The following is a 24673-nucleotide window of genomic DNA, read 5'->3' as shown; positions in this document are numbered from 1 at the left end:
GATGGCTCAGATCAGTGGTCCACTGAGCTCAGTTTCCTGCTTTCTAAACGTTATTAGCAGCAGATGCCTAGAAATGTGCAGGGGCTGGGCACACTTCAAATGAGCACTCTCCCTGCCTCTTGCTGTTTTCAGCTCCATGCATTTCCTAAGCCTGATGTGTTTGTCTCTTTAGTTACTCACTGACTTTCTCCCCCAAGTACTTGAATTTGCGAACTTTTGGTAACGTATGGAACTTCCATGCAGTTCTGTGTACCAGCACAAAATGTAAAAGATATGCTCTTCCCCTTTCAGAAGGTAAGGGATAGTGACAAGTGAGCTGCTAACAACCAATGTTTCTTTCTTCCCTCTTCCTTAAGAAAATGTTCCTCAAAGGAGAGGCACGTGCTTACTATGAACTTCAGTACAAGAGACCTTTATCTTTCTCAAAGACACACGTTGAGTATTGTTAAACACTTTATGTCAAAAACCTGTATGAGAGCAGAGCTATTAATAACCTGGTAAAGAAAAGCTGGTTTTTTAACATCTACAATTAAATGAATGAACACCCAGTGATTTAAAAAAATCAAGTTTCTGTGGTCTGAGGTGTGAGATCTACATTGGTACAGACCCCACTACAGGCAAGAAATTGTAGGTAATGTTACAAAAAGACGAGGACCTGTGGCACAGAGTTATGCTCCTCAGAACTGAAGGAATACCCCTCAAACCCTGGCGGGTTTCCTAACACCAAAGTGCCCTGCAGACCTGTGCACGCAGAGAGCTGCTCCGCAGGGAGAAGCCCAGGTACAGCTTATAGAACCTGGGGCAGACACAACCCACAAAGCATGGTGACTCGGTAACCATCAAACTTGCCTTTGTGGTAGCATTCCTCTTTAAAATCCGTGAGTCATTTCTGCGTTACAGGCCTATGGATTTAGGGCAGCATAGCCTAAAATAGCCCACGGCAGACGCTGGGAGCGGCGTACCGGGGGCTCGTTACGGATTTGTAGAGGCCACGGCCGCCTGTGTGAGCGAGGGGCTCGGCAGTCAGTCCCGCCGAGTGTAAATCCTCACGGCCGTGCCCTGCCGAGCCCCTGGAACGGGGCCGCGCCGCCGCCGGGCCGTGCCTGCCACTTCTGGGCCGCGCCACCTCGGCCTCATCCCTGCGGCGCGGGCTCCCAGCCCCGGGAACGCACCGCGGGCGGGGGATCCGAGCATCCCGCGGAGCCGGGCGGGGCTCCCCGGGCCGGGCCCCCGGCGCCGCCCGGGCGGGGCGGGGCGTTCCCGGGCGCCGCTTCCGCCTGTGCCGGCCGGGCGGGCGGCGCGGCGGGGGCAGCAGCAGGATGCTGAGCCCGCGGGAGCGCGGCGCCGACCTGGCCCGCTTCTACACCGTGACGGAGCCGCGCCGCCACCCCCGCGGCCACACCGTCTACAAGGTCACGGCGCGGGTGAGTCGGCGGCCGCCGCCCAGCCCCTCGCCCCCGCGGCTCCCCGCGCCCGGCCTGCAAAGCCGCCGCTGGGTGCGGAGCAGCGCCCGCGGCTGCCGTGCCAGCCCCTGTGAGGGACACGGGTGGGGGACAGGGAGGGAGGGCAGGTGGAACAGGCGGCTCCTCCCGAGCCGAGCCCCCTCGCCTCCTGCAAACTTGTAGCCTCGCAACGTTGTAATGGCCTCAGACGCGCTTTGCGATTAACTCTCCGTTCCCTTGCTGTGCGTGGCAGGGCGTGCGAGAGTAGCTTAAAAACAAACGGCTCCTTCTCTTTTCCTCCCGTTCTTCCGGCCCAGATGCGGTGTGTGGGTGGCGGTGGGGTTGCCCAGCGTTGCTGCAGCCCCGCAGCGCAGCGGCGCGCCCGGGAGGAGCCGGGAAGGAGCGGGGAGCGGGCGGGGTGCGGGGCTCTGCACGCCCACGGCGGAGCGCAGAGCGGCCCCAGCCGCGCACGGAGGCTCGGCCTGCCCAGCACGGCCGGCACGGCGGGCACAGCGCTCCGGGTCACTCGGGCCTAGCACCAGAGGCTGGGAAGCTGCTGCAGAGGTTGGGAGAGCTGCTGTGGGGCTGGCTTTGATGAAAGCTCCTTGTGTTCTCCCAGGGAAATTCCTTGCTTTCTCTTCCACTTTCCTATTATTTTCAAAAAAGGGAGGCTAGTAAGTAAGTATGTGGAGATAGGTTCAAGAGGAGTGGCAGTTTAGCTCACAGGTATGGTGGGATACATTGAGAGCATCAGAAGAGGTGTCACAGAGACAGAGTTCCCTTAAATGACCCGTGATCCTGTAGCTGCTGCAGCTGTAGGCATCCTGCCTGTGAGAGCAAGGCATGCTTGTAAGCACCCTCCTCTTAATTCAAATACAACATCCTGGATATGTACAGAGATTGTAATGTCAGTTTGTTAGCCTATGATCAGTTTGTATGACTTGTAAAATTAAAAATTAAAACAAAAAAATTTTGGTCAACTACCTACGTACCTACCTACTTATCTACCTACCTACCTACCTATCTCTCCAAGTTCACCAAACACAAAGATGTTTAAACTATTCTTTTTTGTCCAATACAATGTAGTATTTGTGAATAGGAAAAAAAGAGTTGCTTTTCCCTATGATGCTGCAATTTAAAAGACTCTCCTGAAATAGATGCAGAGAAGAAGACAATACTATCACGTCTTCTGCAGTTGTTCTTGATGGCCCAAGTGTACGTGTGTGTGTACTAAAGAGTTGTGTCAGTGAAATAAGGACTATTAGGAATGAGCCAAGACTTCTGCTGCTTATTTTGCTCTGGTTTTGTTCTTACTGGCTAAAGCCAGTTAAATTTCTCTGTGATGTTTTGGTTTCTATAGAATTGTTCAAAATCGAGTTGTGGCTGACTAGTTGGGGATGTCATTCTCTCTCCTTGTCCCACAAACTGAGGGTGCTCTGGTACCTTTCCAAGTGAGACAGTGCAGAATCAGCTGGTGTGCATGATTTAGCTCAGAGCAAGAAGCTGGTCAGTCTGTGAGCTGTCCAAATTCAACTGACTGAACCAGAGATCATTAGTTTTTTACAGTGTTTTGATAGCTAAAATCGCCAAAGGGAAAAATTATTTCCTTTTTTTTCAGTAAAGGATGCTTTGGACTCCCAAGTGCAGAAATATGAATAACTTTTTTTCAGCAGGGCTCTGTCTGGTAATCTGTTGTGTAGTACTTGAAGTGAGGATTTGGGAAATTGAATAAAATGATTTAAAAAGGATTCAGTGTACATATCAAGTACCCTTTCTGTTTCTTTCCTCCTGTTCCTGTGGTGATCTGGCTCCATGGTTGATATCACAGCACTCCAGCTGTATTTGCTGAGCATCAGCTCAGCAACTTTGGGGGACCGCCAGGAAAGAAGTGAGGTGGACCTTCCTGTTGTGTTGAATATCATTCTGGCTGAGATCTAGGGTAGTCAGGATGTGTGAGTGGAGATTTGTGGCTCCTTCGTGCAGTATGTGAGAGAATCCTTTGTGAAATGAAGTTAAAGAAACTTTCTGTTTCTAAGTAGTGTAGATAAATAATCGTGGATAAGAAAGCACTTGTCTTAGTGTGTCCTAAACATCTGGCCCAACGCATAACTACCCATGCAGTCTGTGCTAATATCATTATTGCAGCTTTTTTCTTAAAGGTATAGTATATTAGCAAAGTATATAGTATATATAGCAAAGAATATGTATTTTCTCATAAACTGTAGCATAATTTTAAATGCAGACAAGTTTAAATGAATATTAGCTTTTCAATACCCATTTCCAAATGCAAAGAAACAGATAGATATTAGCAAGTTGTGATGAGGAGTGTTCTTTAACAGTACCTGAAAATATAGGCCACTAATAAAAGTTTAGAGAATTTGGAAGATTAAAATCATTAATGATAATTAAAGTTCTAATGAGTTATGTTGGATACCTGCAGGTCAGATGAAGAATGGGATAATCTGAAATACTTTTCTCGATGTTGAGGGTCCTTGTAGGATCTCTGTTTCCGGAGTCTGGTGCAGTAATTACACATTGCTTAGCTCATTGGTGGGTTTCCTGATGATATTTTTGAAAATAGGTTATAGATGTGTAAATAGGCTTGTGTTACAGATTTGCAGAAGGAACTGACTGCATTGATCCTTCGGGAAGGATTAAAAAAAGTACATGGAAAATTTAGGAGTTTGGGTCATCTTTGCCAAGTGTCTAGGTTGACTATAGATTGGGAGGAAGGGGCAGACCTCTTGTGAGATTGACCTTCAGAAAAGGATATGAAGAACAAAGTAGGACAACACATAAATTATTACATACTGACTTAAAGTTGGCATGGCTGGGAGATATAGAAGGCGGTGTAACATAAGAACAAGTGTGAAACAGGGCCTCTGGGTTTTATTCCAGATTCGTACTAACTGGCTGTGTAATTACTCATCTCTCTGGGTCTCCTTCTGCCCATCTGGTAACTTCCCTAGCTGCCAAAACTGTTGCAAGGCTTTAACTAAAGGTGAACTGCAAAGCAGAGCAGTTGGTGTCTGCCCTTTGGTGTTCTCTGTGATGTGTAGCCATGCCTCTGATATTTTCTTCCCCCAGCTCTACAGACTCCTTGCATCAAATACGCCAGCTATTAGAAAAGGAGGTTAGGATTTTTCACCAATTGTTCTTATAAACTGCCTGGTAGTGAATGAAAGAGCAAGAGCCACCAAGGTTAACATTTGGTAAAGCTGCCAAATGTTAGATTACTCAAGAGTGAGGAAAAGTTGAGAAGGGTTTTATCAATGTAGACTACGCTGGAAGAAGAGGACTTTGGTGTGCAAGGTGAGAGAGAGAACATGGAGCTGTGAAGGAAAACGTTTCAGGTCTTTTGGGAGATTTCTAGAGAAGGAAACACTTCTCTTTTCCATCTTGTCTCCTCCAAAATGTGTGAGAGATGAGCGGCTGGGCTGTAGTAAATGGATGGTACAAAATCTGGGAGGCTTTGGCAAGGATTCTTGCAAGATGGAAGTGAGGAGGAGAGCTGAGTTTGTGGGAGATGTAAGAGGTGTGCTATTGTCACTTAGCAAGAGGAGAGTGTGGATTCGGTGGCTTCCATCTCAGCAGCAGCTGCGTGGTGCCTGCGGAGCGGTGGGACGGTGTGAGTCTCTGGGGTGCCAGTGCCGTGGGCTCCCTGCGCTTCCCTGCACGCATCACCTCCTCAGGGCATCAATTATTCCGGGGTGTGGCGCTGGGGACAGTCCCAGTTGCATTAGGAATGCCCTATTTTGCTTTAGCTAACAATAGACTAATTATTTTGTTAAACAGCTTTGGCTCTTATGATGAAGGATATACTGACTTGCACAAGATAATTGCAGTTATGAATTAAAGATGTGTCTGATTGGTTTGTGTGTTTGTGGGGATATGCTCTTACTGCTCTTTATAGGACCAGAGCAAAACTTGGATTACAAAGGCTTTTGTGATCAATATTTATTTAAAGAAGAAAAAATATCTTGATGAAATACAGGCTTTTTTATGGTGTGCAGCCAAGCCTGATTTTCACTGCAATTTTCCCCTGGACTTAGTAATTTATAATTAATTTCGCCAAGAGTTTTTAAGGAGAAACAAATACGCCAGGATAGTCAGAGGTGTTTGCGCTCTGGTGATTGTAAGTAAAGTGGAAATACTGTCTTAGTAAATACAAATCCTCACATTCTCAGTGAGGTTATTTGCAGCTTATATTAAGCCAAGTAGCCTTAGTGAGTTCTTCTTATTGGGAATAATGTGGCCATAATATGAATTAATAGGAAGAGACTGGAAAGATGATAGGAGATGTGCTCAGTGTAGCTTTGTTTTGAGAGACGCCTTTTGTGCCATTCTGCCTAGAATGTACGTCTGTCTTTATGTGTGATCACAACTGACTGCTGCTGAAATCCCTCACTGTGTTGTCTTTGGGTATTTGACTTCTCTAAAACTAAATCAAAACTTCCTGAGTGCAAAGGACCATGCAGCTGTTTACCTTTTTCCAGACTTTTCTCTTCAGCAACAAATCATTGTATGTTACTCTTTAACTTCCAAACTGAAAATCCAAGGACTTACATGGTTTCATTTTTGTTTTGCCTTTCAGATTGTTTCAAGAAAAAATCCAGAGGATGTCCAGGAGGTAACATTTTAAACTTGTGCAAATGTCTTTATGAATCAAACTATGCCTTTTGAAGCATCTTTGATGTAATTTAACAGTTTCTGTGTGTTTTGTCCTTGTAATTGAATCAACAATTGTTGTATGTTTCCATTTGTTTTTAGCTTTCATAGTTAAAAACAATAGCTAGTATAACACGATGCATTTCATCCCTCAGTGATGAATGGTGACTTGAAACAAAGTCTTAGGGACTAAAGTGTCTTTTGATGACAAAACTGCTTTGATAACTTTACAAGCTCTTTTCTTGGGGCTGGAATTGGTAAATTGATGGTTACTTAACTCCTACTGGTAAAATTAGAGACCAGTCCACAATTCAAGTCTTAGGTCTCAGCTGTAGGTACTCTTTTCCTCTTTAACAATGCTTCACTGAAAAGCCTACACCACTACTGTCTGTTAGTGAAGAGGGAGAATGGAGGAGTCTAGGAGTTGTTGAGAGAGATTAGACTGCAAGTCATAAATGTTATGCCTATCTCTCTGAAGCTCCTTTAGTATTTTTCCTTTGACAAAACTTTAAAACTACTTGTTTGCCTCTTCTGACGAGTCCATGAATAAGGGTCTGATCTATTCTTGTGCATCTTAAATACCTCAAAATTCTGTCACAGCAGTCATTTATTGAGAGAGAAAAACACACCACATGTATGTGCATTGTAGGTTTTTTTTCTTTTTAATTAAGAAATCTCCCCCCTCCCCCGCTTTGATTTTTTCCTGGACTAATGACTTGACATGGTTACTATTATACTACGTACCTGCAAAATCTTCCCCTTATGGTTTTTCAGACACTGTGTAACACATGCATATATTCAGTTTCTGGTGCAGTCTCTTACTACAGCTGAGGAGAACCTGCATAATTGATGTAAGAAGAGCTCATAACTGAATTCATTGCATCATTGCATCATTAATACATTTAACATCCCTTTACTGCATCCTTCTTTGAAATCTTGAGAATCAGGCAAGCATGAGCATTGGTACTTTTTGCATTTTTTTTAAATCTCTAAAAGGTTAAAATAACCTATCAGAATCAGAGATGATCATGGATCTAGTTTAGAACTGCATTACTGTAGTTTGTAGCTTGATGTTCACCTTTTCCAGGGAGACTCCTGAATTGAACCTATCCATGAGCACATTCTGCCATTACCCTAATCTTCATTTGTGAGGAAAAGCACTTTATAAGAGCTGTTGATGAGTCCATTCATCAGAAAAATATATTGTAAGTGTCTTTCAGCTAGAGTATTGCATGAATATGTGTTAAGTAGTTTTGACACAATAGCAAAACCATATCTTTTAGTTGTTGCTTTGATTAGTGGCTATAGGTTACCCATGCAGAGTTTCACATGCTCTCGACAATAAGAGGACATAAATATGAGATGAACTTTTAATAGTTGTCCTTTTCCACCCTGCATTGTACCTTATTAATTGTTCTGCATGTGATAGCATGTTAGATGCAGGGTGAATCTGTTATAAGCATTATCTGAAAATAATTGGTTATTGCAAGGAATATCCTAAATGGTAGTTGACATAAGGGGGAATTGTAGTCAGAAACCCTCATATGTTGAGAGCTTTTCTGTTACATGGCCTCTTACAGTAAAAAAAAGAATTGTGGGCAGCCTTTGGAAGAAAAAGAATATGCCCTTAACCTGCTCCTACTGAAAATAAATTTACCTCAGTTTTCCAGAATGGTCAATGAGGAATTAAATGGGAATTTTTGTGCACAAGACCACCTCATGGCTTTAGGATGTCTCATGCAGCCTGCTTCTCACATCCATGTAGGACCAGTGAGCTGTGCCTGCCTCCTCCTCCAGGTGTCCCTTAGTGCCACTGCTGTGATGTGAATGCATTCTTTACATATGTGCAGCTGCTCGTAAGGCTGAGTGCTGTGACCTCAACTCCACTTGCCAGTTTTCTGTCACATCTTTTGGCTGCCCTTTGGGATACAAATCTCTGCTACTGCAGCCAGTTAGAGCTCAGGGTAATCCCAGCTGTTGTTGTTGGGGCAGGAAGGAAGAGAACCTTGTGAGGGCTTTCCTCTTGAAAGAATGCAATAGATCAATGTGAAGTTTTGTGTGGGGATAGCAGATGGAGAAAGGCCAGCGGACCTAACTTTAATGTCCTTGCTTCTGGGGACTGATGGTGGCAATGTGGTGTGTAAGGCAATTGCATCTGGGGTAGTCCTGTGGTTCTTTTTTTCCTTTTCATTTAGGAGAAAAGCTTATTCATTGTGGAACAGATGAGTTGCATGAGTTAATAGAGATCTACTGGCTCTCACCATGACAAGCACCTTATTGCATTACAAGTCTAACATATGTTTTATGATACACTTGCTGTGCTTCATTGGGCCTCAAAGTACAGTGTGTCCTTCCTCCAGCTCTAATGTCTAGTGAGGATGGTAGAACTTTGCTAACTTTGCTGGGCCACATGCATGCAAAGGCATGTTTTCCATGAGCTTCTGGAAGGTTTTAGGATAACCTTGGCTGCTTTTGCTATGCAAGTTACTTAGGGACATTTATTGTAGCAGTGAAAAATGATGCTTTTTTAGTGGAATGAAATCTCATGCTCTTATATTCTGGCAGCTTTTCATGTTGTTTCCAAGTACTGACAATACAGTAACTCAATGTTTAAAGAATTCACCATCTTAAGCAATTTTGTGTTCTATATGCACACTGCTCAAGAAGTGCTAATCATGCACTCTCTGGTTATTGGATTAGATAAAAGTACAGCATTGAAAAAATATTATTTCTGATAGCAAAATGACTGGTTTGCCTTCTTGAGATTCCTCACTTGTGTGTGAGGAGTACCAGCTGTAATTAAGTAATGAAAATGTGTGCCAATAAGGGAGTCAAAATCAGGACTGGTGGTTCCAATATAGCTAAATTTATAAGGTGGTTAACGTGTCGCCACACTAAAGCTTTGGCATGTCCACTGTTGACGATCCTCTTACTTTATATCTACATTGTTCTGGAGGTAGGACTTGCATCTGCTGAAACTTAGAAGGCCTCTGATTGCAGTATTAAAAAAAACCAAAGAAACAACACAAAAATGTTCTAAATTGAAACCTTTTGCTTAGCTCTAAATCTGGTTTGCTTGAAAATACATTCAACTTACTCAATTATGATGGCTCATGAGAAGGCAACCTGGTAAATCATTCAGAAATATTGTGGAATATTTAAAGTTGTGGTTAGTTGTATTAAGTTAATTGAGATATTTGGCTGGTGCAGCTGTGGAGTCAACTGCTGAATGCATGCACTCTCCTTGTTTTTTTCCCTTCTGTTCTACTTTAATCACTTTACATCAGTGTTGAGGTTTATTGTGACGGCTTAGTGAGTATGACCAAAAATGAGGTCAGGATATAAAAAAACCTGTGTTAATATCTTTTCATCCTGATAACAAATCCAGTAGCAGTCAAGTGTAAATGTTATTGTTTACTTCTTTCATTGGTTTGATTTTCCTACTGGGTTCTCCTCCTTTCTTGAATAGAAAGAATGGGATGGAAGAAGGATAAAGTAGATACCTGACTGAGAGATGACTACTTTCTGGAAAAGAGGGATCAGGAATAGCTGATCTTTATATTCCTAAAATGGAGTTTTTTGCCTAGATTACAAAAGGAACAAACTGTGGGGTTTTTTTTGGTGTTATTACAAAAAAACGTTGAAGATGGAGGCTAGCATTTACATCTGGTCCCCTCTTTACATACACAATTTAGGAGCTGTTTTCTAGTCCTGGATGCTCAATATAGTGTCCCTAAAAATCCCTTGCTTGTATTGGGATTTCTCTTCCCTGGTTTTCTCTTTTGCTGTTGTCTCTTCTCCACACCTGCAGCTGCACCAGGCACAGTGTGCTGTTGAATGTTGGATAGTGCAAAACTCCTGTTCAGCATTTTCTTCTCTCTTACTGGCTCCCTGTGTAGGTCTGGATCTGAGAATGACTGAAGCAGTGCTGCCTTTGCCCTCCTTTCAGCTTTTACTCAGCTTTTCTCTATGCACTGAGATGTTGTTAGCCACAATGTGGGTTGGGGACAGATAATGACCTTTTTTATGCTTGTTACACTTGGCAGTTCAGACTGTATGTTTTTATTAAACGAATTTGCTGGAGTTAGTGGTCTGATGTTATTAACCCAGTAGATTTGTGGTGTGATGTAATATGAACAATGAACCTCACTAATGCTTCTCTCTGGTTTCTCTGCTTCAGATAATCGTTTGGAAGAGATACAGTGACTTTAAGAAACTGCACAAAGATCTTTGGCAAATTCATAAAAACCTATGCAGACACACAGAGCTCTTTCCACCTTTTGCCAAAGCAATAGTGTTTGGTAAGCATGAATTCTTCCTGACCTGCTGAAATTCTTTGATAACTCAATATCTATAAATGCATCTTGTTTTGTAGCTAGATGAAAAATGGTGCTTTTCCTACTTATAGGTGTGCTGGTATCATAAATTGATGCTTTTATTTATTTTTGTAATGTATAAGAGTTTATGTCCTTGCCTCCAAGTTAGACATAGTTGCTGACATATTTATTGATGTATATATTCTGTATCTTTACAACATACATTCCCTGTTTTCAGGAGCATAAATTCTATATTAGCTTTGTGAGCAGCACTTGAACAGCAAAAAAAACCATTTCATATATGAGCTGTCTGATTTTTAGTGATGAGCTGTATTAAGGTGTTAAATGGTTGTTACAGAAAAAAAAAAACAGTATGGCAATTTGATTGCAGTTGTCAGTTTTATCTAGCTAGCCTTTTGAGATCAGTTTTACATATTTCACCAAAACAATCTGCCAGAGAAACAAGTGACAAAAAGGAATTAGCTCTTACAGGTCTTAACTCCATCCTGATGTGTATGTCCTCATGAATGAGCTGTAGATGGACTCCCAGTGAAGTGGTGTGAGTGCATGGAATTCCATCTACCACACTTTTTTTGGCAGTGTTGTATTTATAGAATCACTTTTTTTTAGTGTATGTTCTTCATGTTCAGCACAAACTGGAGCTATGTTTTTGCTGTACATATATATCACACAATATCCACTGTGTTTTAAGTGTTTTTCAACAATTGTTAGTGTGTTCAGCATGTTTGATATCTTTTCTGCGTGTTCTGCATGCTCTGTGAGTGTTTCTGAGGCATTTCTAAAGTGTTGCTGATTGTTGCTATTGGTGTACATTTACCACCTGCTTTTGAAACCTTTTTCCCAAAAAATTTAAAGTTGTATTTTGAAAGTGTCCAAAAAGTGTTTGACATTTGTTTACACATTTGGTTTGGTTTTGCATGAGCTTTTTTGTTTCTAATGTGCTTTTGGGCTTAAAGGTTTCCAGTATGGACTGTTTTTAGGTGTGGTTTTGGTCCCTCGGGCATGGCTAAGATGTTATTTCTGTCCAGGATTTCTTTAGTGAGTTCTTTTTGCATACATACACAGTATGATTTTTCAGTGTGTTATTTTATGAGTTATCCAGTGGAATTTTTTCTGTGTATCCAGTATATTTGCTGGACCTTTTTAGCATGATTTTGCCATGTGTATTTATTTACAATTAGGCATTTTAATGGTTTTTAATCTTTGAACTTGTTTGGTGGTTTTTTTTGGCTTGCATCCACCAGATCCTTTTTAGTGAGGTTTTCAGTTTCTGAGTTGTATTTTGGGTTTATTAAATCCTTTTCAGAGCCCAAGGCATTTTGGGCTTATTAAATCCTTTTTATGGTGTTTACAAGTTGGTTTAGTTTGGTGGCTTTTTTCTTAGTTTTGTTTTGTTTTTTAATTAGCATTCATTTGTGTTCATGGTTTCTCTATGCACCTTGTATGGGGTTTAGTGTCCAGGATGTTTGGCATTTTTTAAAATGCATCTGCCACATGCTCTTGTTTCTGGTCTGGGATTTCTGTGTGTTTTTTGGGGTGGATTTTGGTTCTTACATTGTTACCCCAGTATGTTTGGCATTACTGCAGTGGTATTTCAGGTGTCCAGTATGTTTGGAGTCTTTTGGCATGAATTTCCAACATGCTCTTTCTTTGCTAAGTTTTTGCACTTATAAAAAATAGTCTTTTGTTTCTTAGGCATTGCTGCAGTGTTGCTTTCCATTGCCATGTGTTTTGGATATGTTTTGGTGTTTTTTTAAACATACAGCACACTTCAGCATGGATTTGCCTTTTTTTTTCTTTTGCATTCTGCTACCACATCCTTTTTTTTCCCCTCCCACATTTTTAGCATTTTTAGCGTTGAGCTTGTTTGGCACTTTTTTACCACACCTCTAGGGCATGCTTTATGTGTATTTGCAGTTTCCATGTGTTGTGTCTGGTTTTTGTGTTTATTGCCATATATGTTTTTGCATGGTTTGGATGTGTTGTGCACGTTTCAGCACCCAGACAGTATTTGGTGTTTTTTGGTGCACATCTAGTGCTGCTTTTTGCAGGTTTTCTTTGTGTGGCATTTTTTAGCAGTGTTGGGCAGTCATCCAGAGGCTATTTTCCCAAATTTTCTGTGTGGCTCAGATTGGTATATTTTAGCATCCAGTGTGTCTCACATTTGCTGGCCTGCATCTATGAAGCTGAATTCTGATGTAGATTTTGTGGCTCTCTGCATAGAGCTAGGTGAAATTCCTGGTTTAAATTGTATTCCACATCAGCCAAATTGTATCCAAGTTTCATGTAATTTTATTTTTGCTTATTTAAGAAGTTGGAAGTGGGGTAAGTTTTGGTGCTATGTCAGAGCGTGGGCAATAATTGTTAAATAAAGCATGTAGTATTAGTTTCATTCTGAGATTATTTTAAATCTGATTTACAGAGTAGAGTTCTCACTGAACAAATTATTTACAAAGCTAGTATTTGCAGAGCATAATTTAACTTCAGATAGAAGATATGATAGCTATTCATAGGGGAGAATAGGGGAGGGGTAAAACAAAATCAGGGTGGAAGAGAGTATAGGTGTCTTAAATAATGTCTTAAATAATTTAAAATTGCTATAAATGCAAATTAACTGTTTTTACACTAACACTATAAGCAAGGGAAGAATTGAGTGAAATCCGTTCTGAAAAACATCCTTCTATTGTATTTAGTGAACAAAAGTGACAGAAATGTATTTGTGAGAGAAGGATATACACAGAGACATTCAATGCAGTTATTTATTAAAAAGCTCTTTGGAATTAAAACTAAATGAAAACAAACCCCCCTACATTTAGATGAAGCTGAGACACAGAAGAATACAGAAAAGTGGAGTAATGTAAAAGCAAATTTTAAATGATTGGTACATATCTGAAAGGAACAGCCCTATCTGACTCTCCAATTTAAGAATTATTTTTGTATTTACAATATAAAATTTTATTGTGCATCCTTCCATTGCAATTCTGCACGTAGTAGCTGCCATATGATTTATTTTAATTTAAAATAAGAATCCTGAGGGTTTTTTGGTACTAGAGGAAAAATACAATCTTTATAGATAACAAGGTTTTGAAAAACTCGTTTTTAGTCTCATTCTGTTAGTGATGACCTGCAAGGTCCATCTCTCTCAAGATCTTTTGTTTCCATGCTGCTTTGATGGACCATTTCTGTAGTATTGCTTCCCTGTGGCAATGTTACAATTGTTGCAGCTTTTAGACTAGTTTCTAATTAAACTTGTGAGTAGAATTGTTGGCAACTGGTGGGGGGTTTTTCCGTGATTTTTTTGTCCTTTTTTTGTTTTGTTTTGATTGGTTGTGGTTTTTTTGGATGCCTGTGCTTTAAATAATGTATGTACCTATTGTTTGCAGAGGGTGCAGTTTGCAAAATGGGCATTGGTGGCTCTGACAGTTGAATTTAGTTGAAGTAGAATTGTTAAAGCTGAGGAGTATCTCCAGTTCAGCATTCAGAGTTTCAGGAGATGGTGTGGAGAACTGACATGTATTAAAAAACAAATGTGTCATGCTGTGCTTCTGTATTTGATGCAACTGAAGACTTGCCACAAATTGTGTGTGTTTTTATGTTGTTGTAGTAGAGCTGCTTGTGTCAAAGCAGAGAAATCCTATGGATGGGAGAAAGAAATCATCTCTCTCTGTACTTCACTTGAACATTTTTCACTTGTTTTATAGGAAAAACCTCAGTGAACTTGATCATGGAAATATATAATGTTCTATCATATCCAGCTGCTAAAATTATGATACCTCTATCTGGGACATAACTACTGTACCATCCTAGTATGCATTAACTTAATTTTTTTCAATACTTTCAAGCTACTTCTATTTTGTTGTTGTTGGACACTTGTAAGTATTTCCATATCTTGACCATTCATGGCATTTTATCAAAATATGGGTAAATCTGCATGTATGGTGTCTAGCAATTGCAGAAATGTACTCTAGTGTAAAAAAAATAGTACACCCCCCCAACCCACCAAAAAAGAAACAAAACCTCCCCAGATATTGATAACTTGCTAGCAGTGAGTCAGAAAGATGATTTCCATTATAAAGCTCACATAAGGGTGCTCATTGTATTTGAAGACACTGAATGAGGTAATGTGTTTATGAATTTGGTGCCGTGTACAGTAGGAAGTCTTGTGAGAAGCTGACTGAAACATGAACACACACTTTGCTGGGTGTTTAGTTGTTCAGGTCTGCTCCACAAAATTCATTGTGGATTCTTTTAAGGGGAACTTACATTTGGTTCTTATGTAAATAGGAAATGTTGAATGGATCATCGCTGGAGGAGTAAGAACTGTGTTATATGCTGAAGTTGTAATTGACACTTCTTAAAAAAATATCAGAAAGATGTGATCCCTATAATGAAGGCTGTATATGTCTGAGAATTGTAAAGACTAGCAGAAATAATGTTGATTTAGATGCAGAATGACATCCTGATAGAAATGTTGGAAGAGTCAGCTGGCTGCATAAGCACCTTTGAGCATTTCCTTGAGAAGAGTGACAATGAAAGGGTTGAGCAATACAACATTGCTTGAGAGTGCAAAAAAAGGAAAAGGAGGAAGGAGGTGGGCAGAGCTGCCTGGGAATTAAACTGCCAGCAAGATGCCAGGAGGTCTGTGAACTGAACCAGTACTAAATAATGTTCTTCCTTCCCCTAAAGCCCTCTAGTTCTAGAAGCAGTTTTCCTGATGCTATCATGATGCTAATGGGCTGGAAAATGCGACAGTGACTAATATTTCAGCAGCTCTGCTCTAACATCTATTTCTATTTTTTTAGCTCAGTGTCCTGAGAAACTAAGGCTTGTGTTATTGTGCCTTTAGAAAGTCGAACCTCTTACTGATGTGGCTAATACCAGCTAAATTTGAGAGTGAAGGTGGTTGCAGATGTAGTTATACTTGTGCAAAGTCTGTGAAATGGCAGTGTTTTGGTGCTGCTGGGGGCCAGGCAGGCTCAGCTCATACCGGTGAGGTTTGCAGCTGCCTGGCAATCAGTGAGTGCACACTGGCCAGCCTGACAGGGCTGGCCCTGATGGGCCCTAGCTGGTGCCCAGTGGAGATACTGAGAAGATGTAAATAAGCAAACTTTGTTTTTATTGAGCTTGATTAAATGAAACAGGGAGAGATTGTTGAGAAACGAGGAAAAACATCTTACAGAATTTTTTTCTTGCAAAAGTTCTCTGGTTTTGGTATTGTTAGGTGTTTACTTCTACACCACTGATTTCCAACTGCATTATAACAGCGTTTGTGTGAATTTGTAGATTCATTTAGCTGGCTCATGCTGCTGTGCTTTGCTGAGGGAAGTTGTTTTCTTTCCATGACGTCCAGTTTTGCATGTAATGAGCCAAGAGTCCTAATGCACCCCCAGTGTTGCTCTGAAGACTTAGGAAGTTTGTGAGCAGTTTAATGGGGCCTGATTTCAATGTTCCCACTCACTGTGGTAGCATTGCTTTTGCCTTCTTTCTGCTTGCTTGTTGCTCACTCTTTTGTGCAGCTGCTCCTGTTTGTACAGCTGAAACGGCAGGGTGGGCAAGGCACGGAACCAGTCCAGCTGAAAATTAGCCCAATGATGTCTTTTCTTTTCTTTCATGGGAAAAATAAGCCCTAAAAGCTTTGTTTGTGATCTTGTGAGTATGTGTGTGTCTTTTTAGTTTTATTTTCTTTTTTCTGATACCGCATGGGCAGGAGCTATTTACTTGAAGAATTTCTGGAAAGAATCCTGCTTTGATACTTTCTTCTGGGATTATTTTTTTGCTTGCTCTAAGTATAAATGAATTTTGCTTTTGTATTCAATGTTTCTTTTGTCCTCTTCAAAGGTTAATGCCACAGAGCTGTCACAGGTGGTTCTTATTTTTCTGGTCATGCTGTTATAGCAGTACTGTTTCTTGAACTTGTCTTCCCAGTCCTTTTTTCCCCCTCTGTATAGCTGTTGCAATATCTGTTCTATTCTCCTCCAATTATTACTGTTAACCTCTACCCTTTTTCTTTTGTAAACTTGTAACTATTTCAACAACAAAGTGATGTTGATATAAAAAGCTAAAATAAGTTGCGTGCAATTGTGAAGGATGTGAATTTAAGGTAGCAACCCAAGGGTTTTCTCCTGAGAAGCAAATCTCTTCAGGTGAACTGTGGGATTGTTTTTAAGTATGTTTTTTCTAATTGGAATGTTTTGGGTGCTGAGTAGAGAAAAAGGAATGATCATACGTTTTAGTAAATGAGCTGCTTCCAGCTCTGTTTACCTCTTGAATCCAGAAGGAGATGAGACCCTGTCTGCATGGAGTTACTTCAGAGGAAAGCTTCAGTGTCTGGTAGCAGGGCTTCACCATCTCCCCTACACTTTGTCTCCTCCATAAATGGCACCTTGGAATTGAAGATCTGTTTGGGGGCTTTTAGCAATACTTTGTTTACTACCCGCTCATATTGTGCGTTGTTCTTGAGAATACGTGAAGATTGCTCAGCTCCTTACAGGATTTGGGCCATAATCAAGGCTGACACTGACTGGCATATTGTCAAATTGTGCATGTATCATTTATTGTCAGATAACACTGGACATCCGTTAGTGTCTCTTGGCTAATCAAGAGTGTTGCCTCACATATTCTTACGATGAGAGGGTGAAGGATTCTTGTCGTAGCTGCCAGCTTTCATCATCCGAGCGGATTGCAGAAGACGGGACTCTAGGGACAATTGAGAATAGGAAGTTTGAAGATTTGCTATGTTCTCCTGAAGTGTTGGAGTGACTTTCATAGACTCAGGGCATTGTCTCCAGAAGGTTGCTTTTGTCTCGTTTGTTTTCTTTCGTTGTAGTTGTTATTGCAAAATAAATGTGTGGTTATTTCTAAAGCTGTCAATCTGTGTGTCTGTTCCAGGGCGATTTGATGAAACTGTGATTGAAGAAAGAAGGCAATGTGCTGAAGATCTCTTGCAGTTTTCTGCCAATATCCCTGCTCTCTATAACAGCAAACAGCTGGAAGAGTTTTTTAAGGTTGGTTAGTATTTGCAGAAGTATTTGCTTCTTACGGACATGACTGAAGTATAGTGCTGATTCTGCTTTACTTTATAAACCACGGAATGGCAGTGAGCTGCTCTGACATGCTTTGGGATGGGACTGGGGCTTTTCCGCTCACTCTGGAATTGTGGCTTTTAAAAAATCCCATGCCACACCTCTACAAGGTGGAAAGTTTTACAAGAACTTCAGGTGAAGACATTTAATTTTTTTTTATTGAATGATGAGCAAAACTTGTGATGATAAATTCCAGTGGGAAGTAATAAAAATATTGTCACTGTTCCTATATTTTCAGTAGATGTTTATAGTTTCAAACCAAAGGAGTGAAGACTGTTTACACTGTTTCCTTATGGTCTTTGTGGACTCAGGTCCACAGCAACAAATTTGTCTTGTAACTAGTCCAACCTGCTGCTTGTACAGTGCTGTGAGAACCAGTCCCCATAACAAATTTTAGGACAGTACATTGATATGGACTTACTCTTTATTACAGCTGAAGCAGTTTCTGTTCAATAGTTCCTTCAAACCTCTTTATTTTCAGTAGCTTAGCCTAATGTACTGCAAACTCATAAGCATAAATTTACATGTATCCATGATAGTAACTCTCTGGAATTAAGGAAATGTTCATCTGGCTGAGATGGGACTTAAACATATGAATGTGTTTAGTATATTTAAATGATATCTATATTGAAGAGCAAAATTTTATCAAAGCTTAAGATTCTTCACTTGTTTTCATGATGAAGTCATTGCAGTGTTCTTTAAAATACTTAAAATAATATTCTTTAAGCTTTGGTGTCAATAAATGTCTGGGAGACCAAGTTTAGACTATTTTACTTTTTTGGTTTATTTGCATTTGCATTTTTTCAGTTCTTTGGAAATACTTCTGTGGTTTTGGGTAATTTTTCAGACCTCTCTTTTCTTCCTTTGCTTAATGAAAGTGTTAGTTTTAGTCTCCCAATGGACCTTTTCTGGCTTTGCAGGGAAATGAATAAAACTAGAAAACCAATGTTTTTTTAGGACAAACTATGTCTTCAAGGGGGGTTATGCAAATGCAATAATTTAGGCTCATTTGTTAGCTGATGTTGTGTCATGCTTTCCTGTAAGAGAGCCTTAGGTTTGGTCTGTCACCAGCTCAGCCTGTGTGCTTTTAGCTCTACCCATGGGTGGTTTTGTTCCTTTTCAGATTTTTGTGGCTGTGGAGAGAGAGACTTGGACAATGAATTCTTAGAAACATCTGAAGGGAGTGTTCTGTTCATCTGTGTGCTATAAACTCCAGAAGGACGAGCTGGCTTGTGTGAAAATGTGTGGGGCTGGTTCAAGACAGATTAGCAATGCCTGTTTGTAATACGATTTTGAAAATGGTGCACTTTTTGTTAAAGTGGCATGGAAAGTGTGCACCTGTGATGTGAAGCAGAAATTTAAGAAAATACTGAAATATTTAGGTGGTTTCTAATGCTATTGTTACTTCTCTTAGCTTTGATTCCTTTCAGGCTTAGAGAGGAATGTCCTCCTTGTATGTTTGTAAAGTCTGAGCTATGACTGAACTCAAGATAGTGAGTCATGGGTGGGACATTAGTCTGATGGACAGTCCTGTGCTTGGGAGCACCACTGAAGGGCACAGACTATATGTGACATAATAGATCAGGGGCATTGTTATTCTCTCCCTGTTAGACTTGGGTGTGCTGGTCTGTGTGGTTCAAAATTCTGACACTGCAGTAGGCTAAATATTTAGATTTCTAGTCAGTCTGTGGCAACCAAACATAGCTTAACTGAAAGTCCTTGTTTAATTTTGCAGACTTATATGGTTTAATTCAATTCATTAACTCTAAAGTAATGGAGCACTCACTGATTAGGAAATATCATTTTGGCTATCAGTTCTGTACAATGAGAATTTCCATAGAGCACAGCAGCTGAGTAATTCCTTTGCCTCTTTTTTTCAGGGTGGAGAGGTGCATGATGGCTCTGAGTTGATTGGTCCTGTTGAGCCTCTGTCTGACTCTCTGACTGACAACCTGTCTGACTGCAGCTCTGAAGGTTTGCTCTCTTTTCCCACATAGCCTCATAGCATGATCTGTTTTAAAGCAGCTCATAAATGGCAAATGACAGATTTCTTTATGGAGCATTGGCCTCCAGTTTCTGTTTGCTTGTTATGGCAATAATGCTGAGCTGGGATTGGCAAGAGAGAAATTGGGCTCAGCAGGGCTGTCTGCACCTCTGGAAGTTTTATTCTAAAGGTGTATATGCTGACTTGGATACCACGTGTAGAGTAATTTTAGTGGCACTTTTAGGGGCAGTTCACTTGCACTAAAAAATAGTAGAGCTGTAAGGAAGGGTCAGTCAGCCCAAATAAATACTGTACTGGAGCTTCTTGCCTGCCTCTAGACTGAGTCAGTGAAGCATTTCTGTGTGCCATGCAATCTTTTAGATACTTATGTATTTCTGAGTTATTCCTGGTCCTTGTGATGTCTATGGAATTCTTCTTCAACTCTTAAGTTTTCCTTTGGAATTGCTTAGCACTCATATATAAATCCACATTATTATACAAACACTTCTTAAGCTTACTTAGGAGGGGATCTGATCATTCTGGCATAGAATTTACTTTGATAAAGCAGGCCTTCCAGGACAAAACATAGGTTTTGTTTTCTGACAGTGGTTGATTAATTTTTTCACTTGAGGTTGTATGACTTGCACTGGGATCTCTCTGTGTCAATAACTTTGTGCTTAGTCGTACAATATATTCTACATAGGAAGTGAGTTTTGCATTTTATTTTGTAGTACCTTCTATGATGTTAATGAACTAATGTCCCCACAATATTTTCTGTGAAGAGAAAAGTATAGAAGTTGTTGTTGTTGTTTATATATAAAACCATTTAGGTTTATGTTTATATAAAACATGTTTATATATAACATATATGTTTCTATGTAATTGTTTAGTTGAAGAGGGCAGTTATGATAAATAGCACTAACTAGTGTTAAAGGGTTTAAATGATTTCTGTGAAATTTAACATTTCAGATTCTGACAATGCACTCACTTTACACTGTGCCCTATAAAATAGACTGCTTCTAAAAGTGCTTAATGTGAACATTTCTATTCATTATTCACAAGGGCCTCATTTTTAGCAGAAGAAAACCACTTCCTTTATGTCAGATAAAATACTGAAAAGAAAAAAAATGCTGTAAAGTAGAAAAATTCTTTGATACCCTTCTGAATCGGCTGGAGGGCTTTTACGAGATCCTTGGAACAACTATGAGCACAGGAGTTGGATGTGCTGAATGTGAATTTTGTGGAGTTACATTTTCTAAAAACCTATGTGTCTTCCAGCTCACATTGTCTTATGCTTGAAAGCAGATTTTGGTGGGCAGGAGGCTGTGGACAGAAGGAACGTCTGTGTTTAAAACCTCTAGATGGCAGTGGCAATACTCAGCCCTGAGTCCTCTCCCTGACTCTCCTCACAGCTCCTGCCTGCAGCTGATTTTTCCCAGTCTGATTATGGCAATTAACAGTGGCTGGTTCACTCTGTCACCTTCTGTGGGCATGCAAGGGCCTCCAGGTGGGCACTGCTGCTTCAAGCTGTGGTGCTGAGAAGTAGCAAATCCATCCCTTAACAGGTGCTGCTGTTTGCTTTTGAGGGTGGGTTGTATTTTCTTTTATCTGTTCTTTCCAGACAAAGTTCATTTTGCAGAAGGTGTGCACATTAATGGTGGAAGATGCAAATTGACAGTAGTAGGAATGTTTTTGTACCAAAATAAGCAATAATTATCTTATTTGTAAAAGGAGTTTGGCAGTTCATGCTTTTGTAGGAATCTGCTTTTCCAGAGGCCAGGTTACCCAGGCTTTCCACCGGTTTTTGGAAGCTGTGTTTACTTTTCAGATACCTTTTTCAGACGAGTACAGAGATTTGTGTTCAATTTCAGCATCATTATTCTCATCTTATATTCCTGATAAACAGTCACTTTGTCTTCTCTGAGTACACTGGATGATGTTCAGATGTCGCACTTCCTCATCATAAATCTTTCTATATTAATTACTTACCAGATTCTTAAGAGAACTTCATCAGGAAGTTAATTTTTTTTTTCATCTCTTTTTTTCCTCTTTCCTTCTGTTTTACCATGTACACAGTATCTTTCCAGAAATAATCCTGTGCACCTGAGATGCTTCCTACTCCATAAGCTGACTGGAAACCCCATGACTATAGTTGAGTGGTGCCAGCTCTGGACTCTAAACCTGACCCATAGAAAAGTTTGTTAGCTCAGGCTCTGTGCCATGCTAGCTGTGTTCATGGAGCTTTGGTCCACTTGGCTACCAGACAAGAGCAAATGTGGTTTTGTTTGGCCTGTAGGGAGGGCAACTTGAGTCTTTGTGAAATCTGCTGTGTGGATGGGCTCTGATTCATCTCATCTGAGTGACCAGAGCACCCTTCCAAGCCCCCCAGCTTTTCCATTCATGGGTTCTCTCTGCACTCTTCTTCCATCAATCAGATCTGCTTTCATCACCTGGTACCTCTAAATTATGTTTAATAAATGCTCAGTTCTCCCCCCCAGATTTGATATTTGCTGCCCCTAAATTGAGCAGGTGAATGGCCCATTATTATTATTATTATGCTAGTTAATGAATCCTCTGCCCTCCTCCAACTTTTCTGTTGTGAGTTTTCCTTTCTCTTGCAGGACTGGTTTCAAGAGATCTTCAGCACATTGCCTTCTTTCTTCAAGAAAACACAGTTTTCTTCTCTGCCTGTACACTTCCCTTTATGGCCCTTCTATGAGAAGATCAGGACCATTGTCTGTGCACCCTGTCCCTTCCTCTCAAGTAGTATAGTGTCATAAGTATCACTGTCCCTTGCTTTTCAGAGAAAGAGTGGCTGGTAATTTGTTGGCCTTTTTCCTCTCACTCATGTTAAGGAACTACTGGCTTTTGGAAAAGCAGTATTTCTACAGTGCCTTCTTACTCCTCCTCCATAATTTGTAAACTCCTATAACTTTACAGCTGCAAAATGTAAAAGAAAGTTTGAGTTAGTTGCCTTTGAGTCAGTTCCTAGCTGCTGCCACATACTTTTTGAAAATAAGTCAGAATATGTTACTTGGAAATGTGGTTAAACTCATCACTCTGACAATAATATAGGAGAAAGCAGACAGCAGGTTTGAGCTCAGAATTTACTTTCTCTGTGCATGCAAACAGCTAAATGTCTTGACCTTGTTGCCTGTTTTATTGCCTCAGTGGGTACATGTGCCAAGGTGATAAAACAAACTGCTACTTGATATCCAGGTGGCACTGCCAAATTTGTGGCTTGCTCCATATGTCTCATGCAGAGTACTATTCTGGAATGACGTTTTTGAGACTGAAAGCTGGCTTTTTTTTTTTCCCTTATGTGTAGGTCCCAGCTTTGAAAACTTTCCTGTTTTATGTCTCCTTAGCCATAAATCATCAGGTGAAGTGTGAGGTTTGAATAATCTCCTATCCAAGCAAGGACCTGTGTTTTGTTTTTTAAATCTTGGAAGCAGTGAGAAATGGCAAACCTAATACCTATTTTTAATGGTGTGTTAACAAATGGGTATCTCTGATAGCCAGTCAAAGAGCAGTTTCATATTATATACTTTTACTTATAGGAGGGTCATGTATTTTCTTTCTGATGGGAAAGGAACTTGTAATCTGTTGTACACATGGGTGTCAGAAATGTTTTTGTCCTTCTTTTCAGTTCGAAAGGATTTAAGTGGGCTTGATGATGTGACACTTACGAGCCAGTCGGAATGTGGAGGTGAGATCTGGAAGTTGTCTCCATTACATTTGTGGAAATTAAATAATTAGAAAACCCTAATGGAATGAGTGCCTTTTGTGGATGATAATCCTTACAGAATGGAATGGTATATATGTAAAATAGCATTGTTGCCATTTATTCCGAAATAACCATGTGAAAAGTACATGTGGTTTAGTTACTGAAGGTCAGTTTGCAGTATGGGTGTAGCGACTTATGGCAAATGTAAAATAAAATGTGTTAGCTCAGATCTGAGTGATGAAAGAGGTGTTAAATAATTTGTTTTACTGTGTGTTAGCAATGAAGGAAGATTGTATATATTACATGTGAGCTGAGTGCTGCATGATGCATAAGCTGACAGTAACTCTGTGTTAATTCAAACTTCTAATTTACTGTTTTGAGGATGCTTCATCTTGCTGATTATAAACAGTATGTTGGGATTTCTTGCAACAGTAATTTGGCTCCTGTCACACAGGTTTAGTTTTGTAATTTCCTGGAGCCCAATGGTGAATTGCTTTGGAAGTTTAAGTTGGGTGTTAGGTCTCTTCATTCCCAGTACTGAAATGAAGACTGGTTGTTCTGCAGAGTTTGTCATTAAGTTTTAAAATTATGTTTCTATAGGTGCAAAAATTTTTTTTTAGAGCAGCATTGCAGTCCGGGAGTTTCTGTGAGTATTCTAAGGAAACTGCATAAGTGAAAAGAGCTAAATCTTTGAATGGGCTAAGGAATTTTGAAGGCTCCTAAGGTATATGAGCAATCCAGAGTAATGATGCTTTCTGACTTCCAGGCTTCTCCAGTGACAGTGACCTGATCTCTCTGACAGTGGATGTAGATTCTCTTGCCGAGGTAGATGATGGAATGGCATCCAACCAAAGTTCTCCCAGTAGAGCTGCTGGCCTTTGTGTTGCTTCTGAACCCCCAGTCCAAAGCACACTGGCATCTGAGCAGGAGTGGAGCAAACCTGAAGGAGAAAAGGAAAGCCATGGTTTGTTTACTGGAAGCTTAAAATCCAAGCCAGGCAAACAAGATTACTTGGAGAAAGCAGGCGAGTTAATAAAACTGGCCTTGAAGAAGGAGGAAGAGGAAGATTATGAAACTGCCTTAAGCTTTTATAGAAAGGGGGTTGATCTGCTTCTGGAAGGTGTTCAAGGTATGGATCTTCTCATGCTGTTTGTCTTCTCCTTGGTTGTGTTTGTTTGTGACATTTCCATGGCTAACATCAGCTGACTGCATTGTAGAGAAGTGATCTGAAATGCAGAGTTACATGTGCCTGGCTTTCATGTACTTGACAACTGTGTGTGCATGTGAGAGAGAGAGAAACTTTTCTCTCTAAGACTGAATGATAATTTAGGGTCTCATCTTCCAAGTGCCCAATATCTCCTCTGTTAGAATTGCAGCACAACCTTCAACTTGCAGGTAAGTAGCAAAGTGCTCCACTTTTGCCTCTTTCCTTT

The 24673-nt window shown here is 40.5% G+C and overlaps 1 protein-coding gene across 2 annotated transcripts in view; it reads left to right on the top strand.

Annotated features, from left to right (window-relative positions):
- Positions 1–942: 942 nt before the first annotated feature.
- RPS6KC1 (ribosomal protein S6 kinase C1) overlaps positions 943–24673 on the top strand; it is an 85356-nt gene continuing 61625 nt past the window's right edge. Inside the window, exons 1-7 of one of the 2 annotated variants that reach the window (XM_005483019.4) lie at positions 943–1424; positions 6037–6072; positions 10291–10411; positions 17336–17451; positions 19410–19503; positions 23163–23222; positions 24007–24369. In XM_005483019.4, the coding sequence (XP_005483076.1) occupies positions 1320–1424; positions 6037–6072; positions 10291–10411; positions 17336–17451; positions 19410–19503; positions 23163–23222; positions 24007–24369 (895 nt within the window). In that variant the 5' untranslated portion in view covers positions 943–1319. Of the gene's footprint in view, positions 1425–6036; positions 6073–7296; positions 7316–10290; positions 10412–17335; positions 17452–19409; positions 19504–23162; positions 23223–24006; positions 24370–24673 lie in introns of those variants that run through there. The other variant, XM_074537104.1, reaches the window with a different exon arrangement.

Source organism: Zonotrichia albicollis, chromosome 3, assembly GCF_047830755.1.
Source record: "Zonotrichia albicollis isolate bZonAlb1 chromosome 3, bZonAlb1.hap1, whole genome shotgun sequence".
Lineage (NCBI taxonomy): Eukaryota > Metazoa > Chordata > Aves > Passeriformes > Passerellidae > Zonotrichia > Zonotrichia albicollis.
Note: the sequence above shows the minus strand (reverse complement) of the source record. Positions and strands in the feature narration are given on the sequence as shown.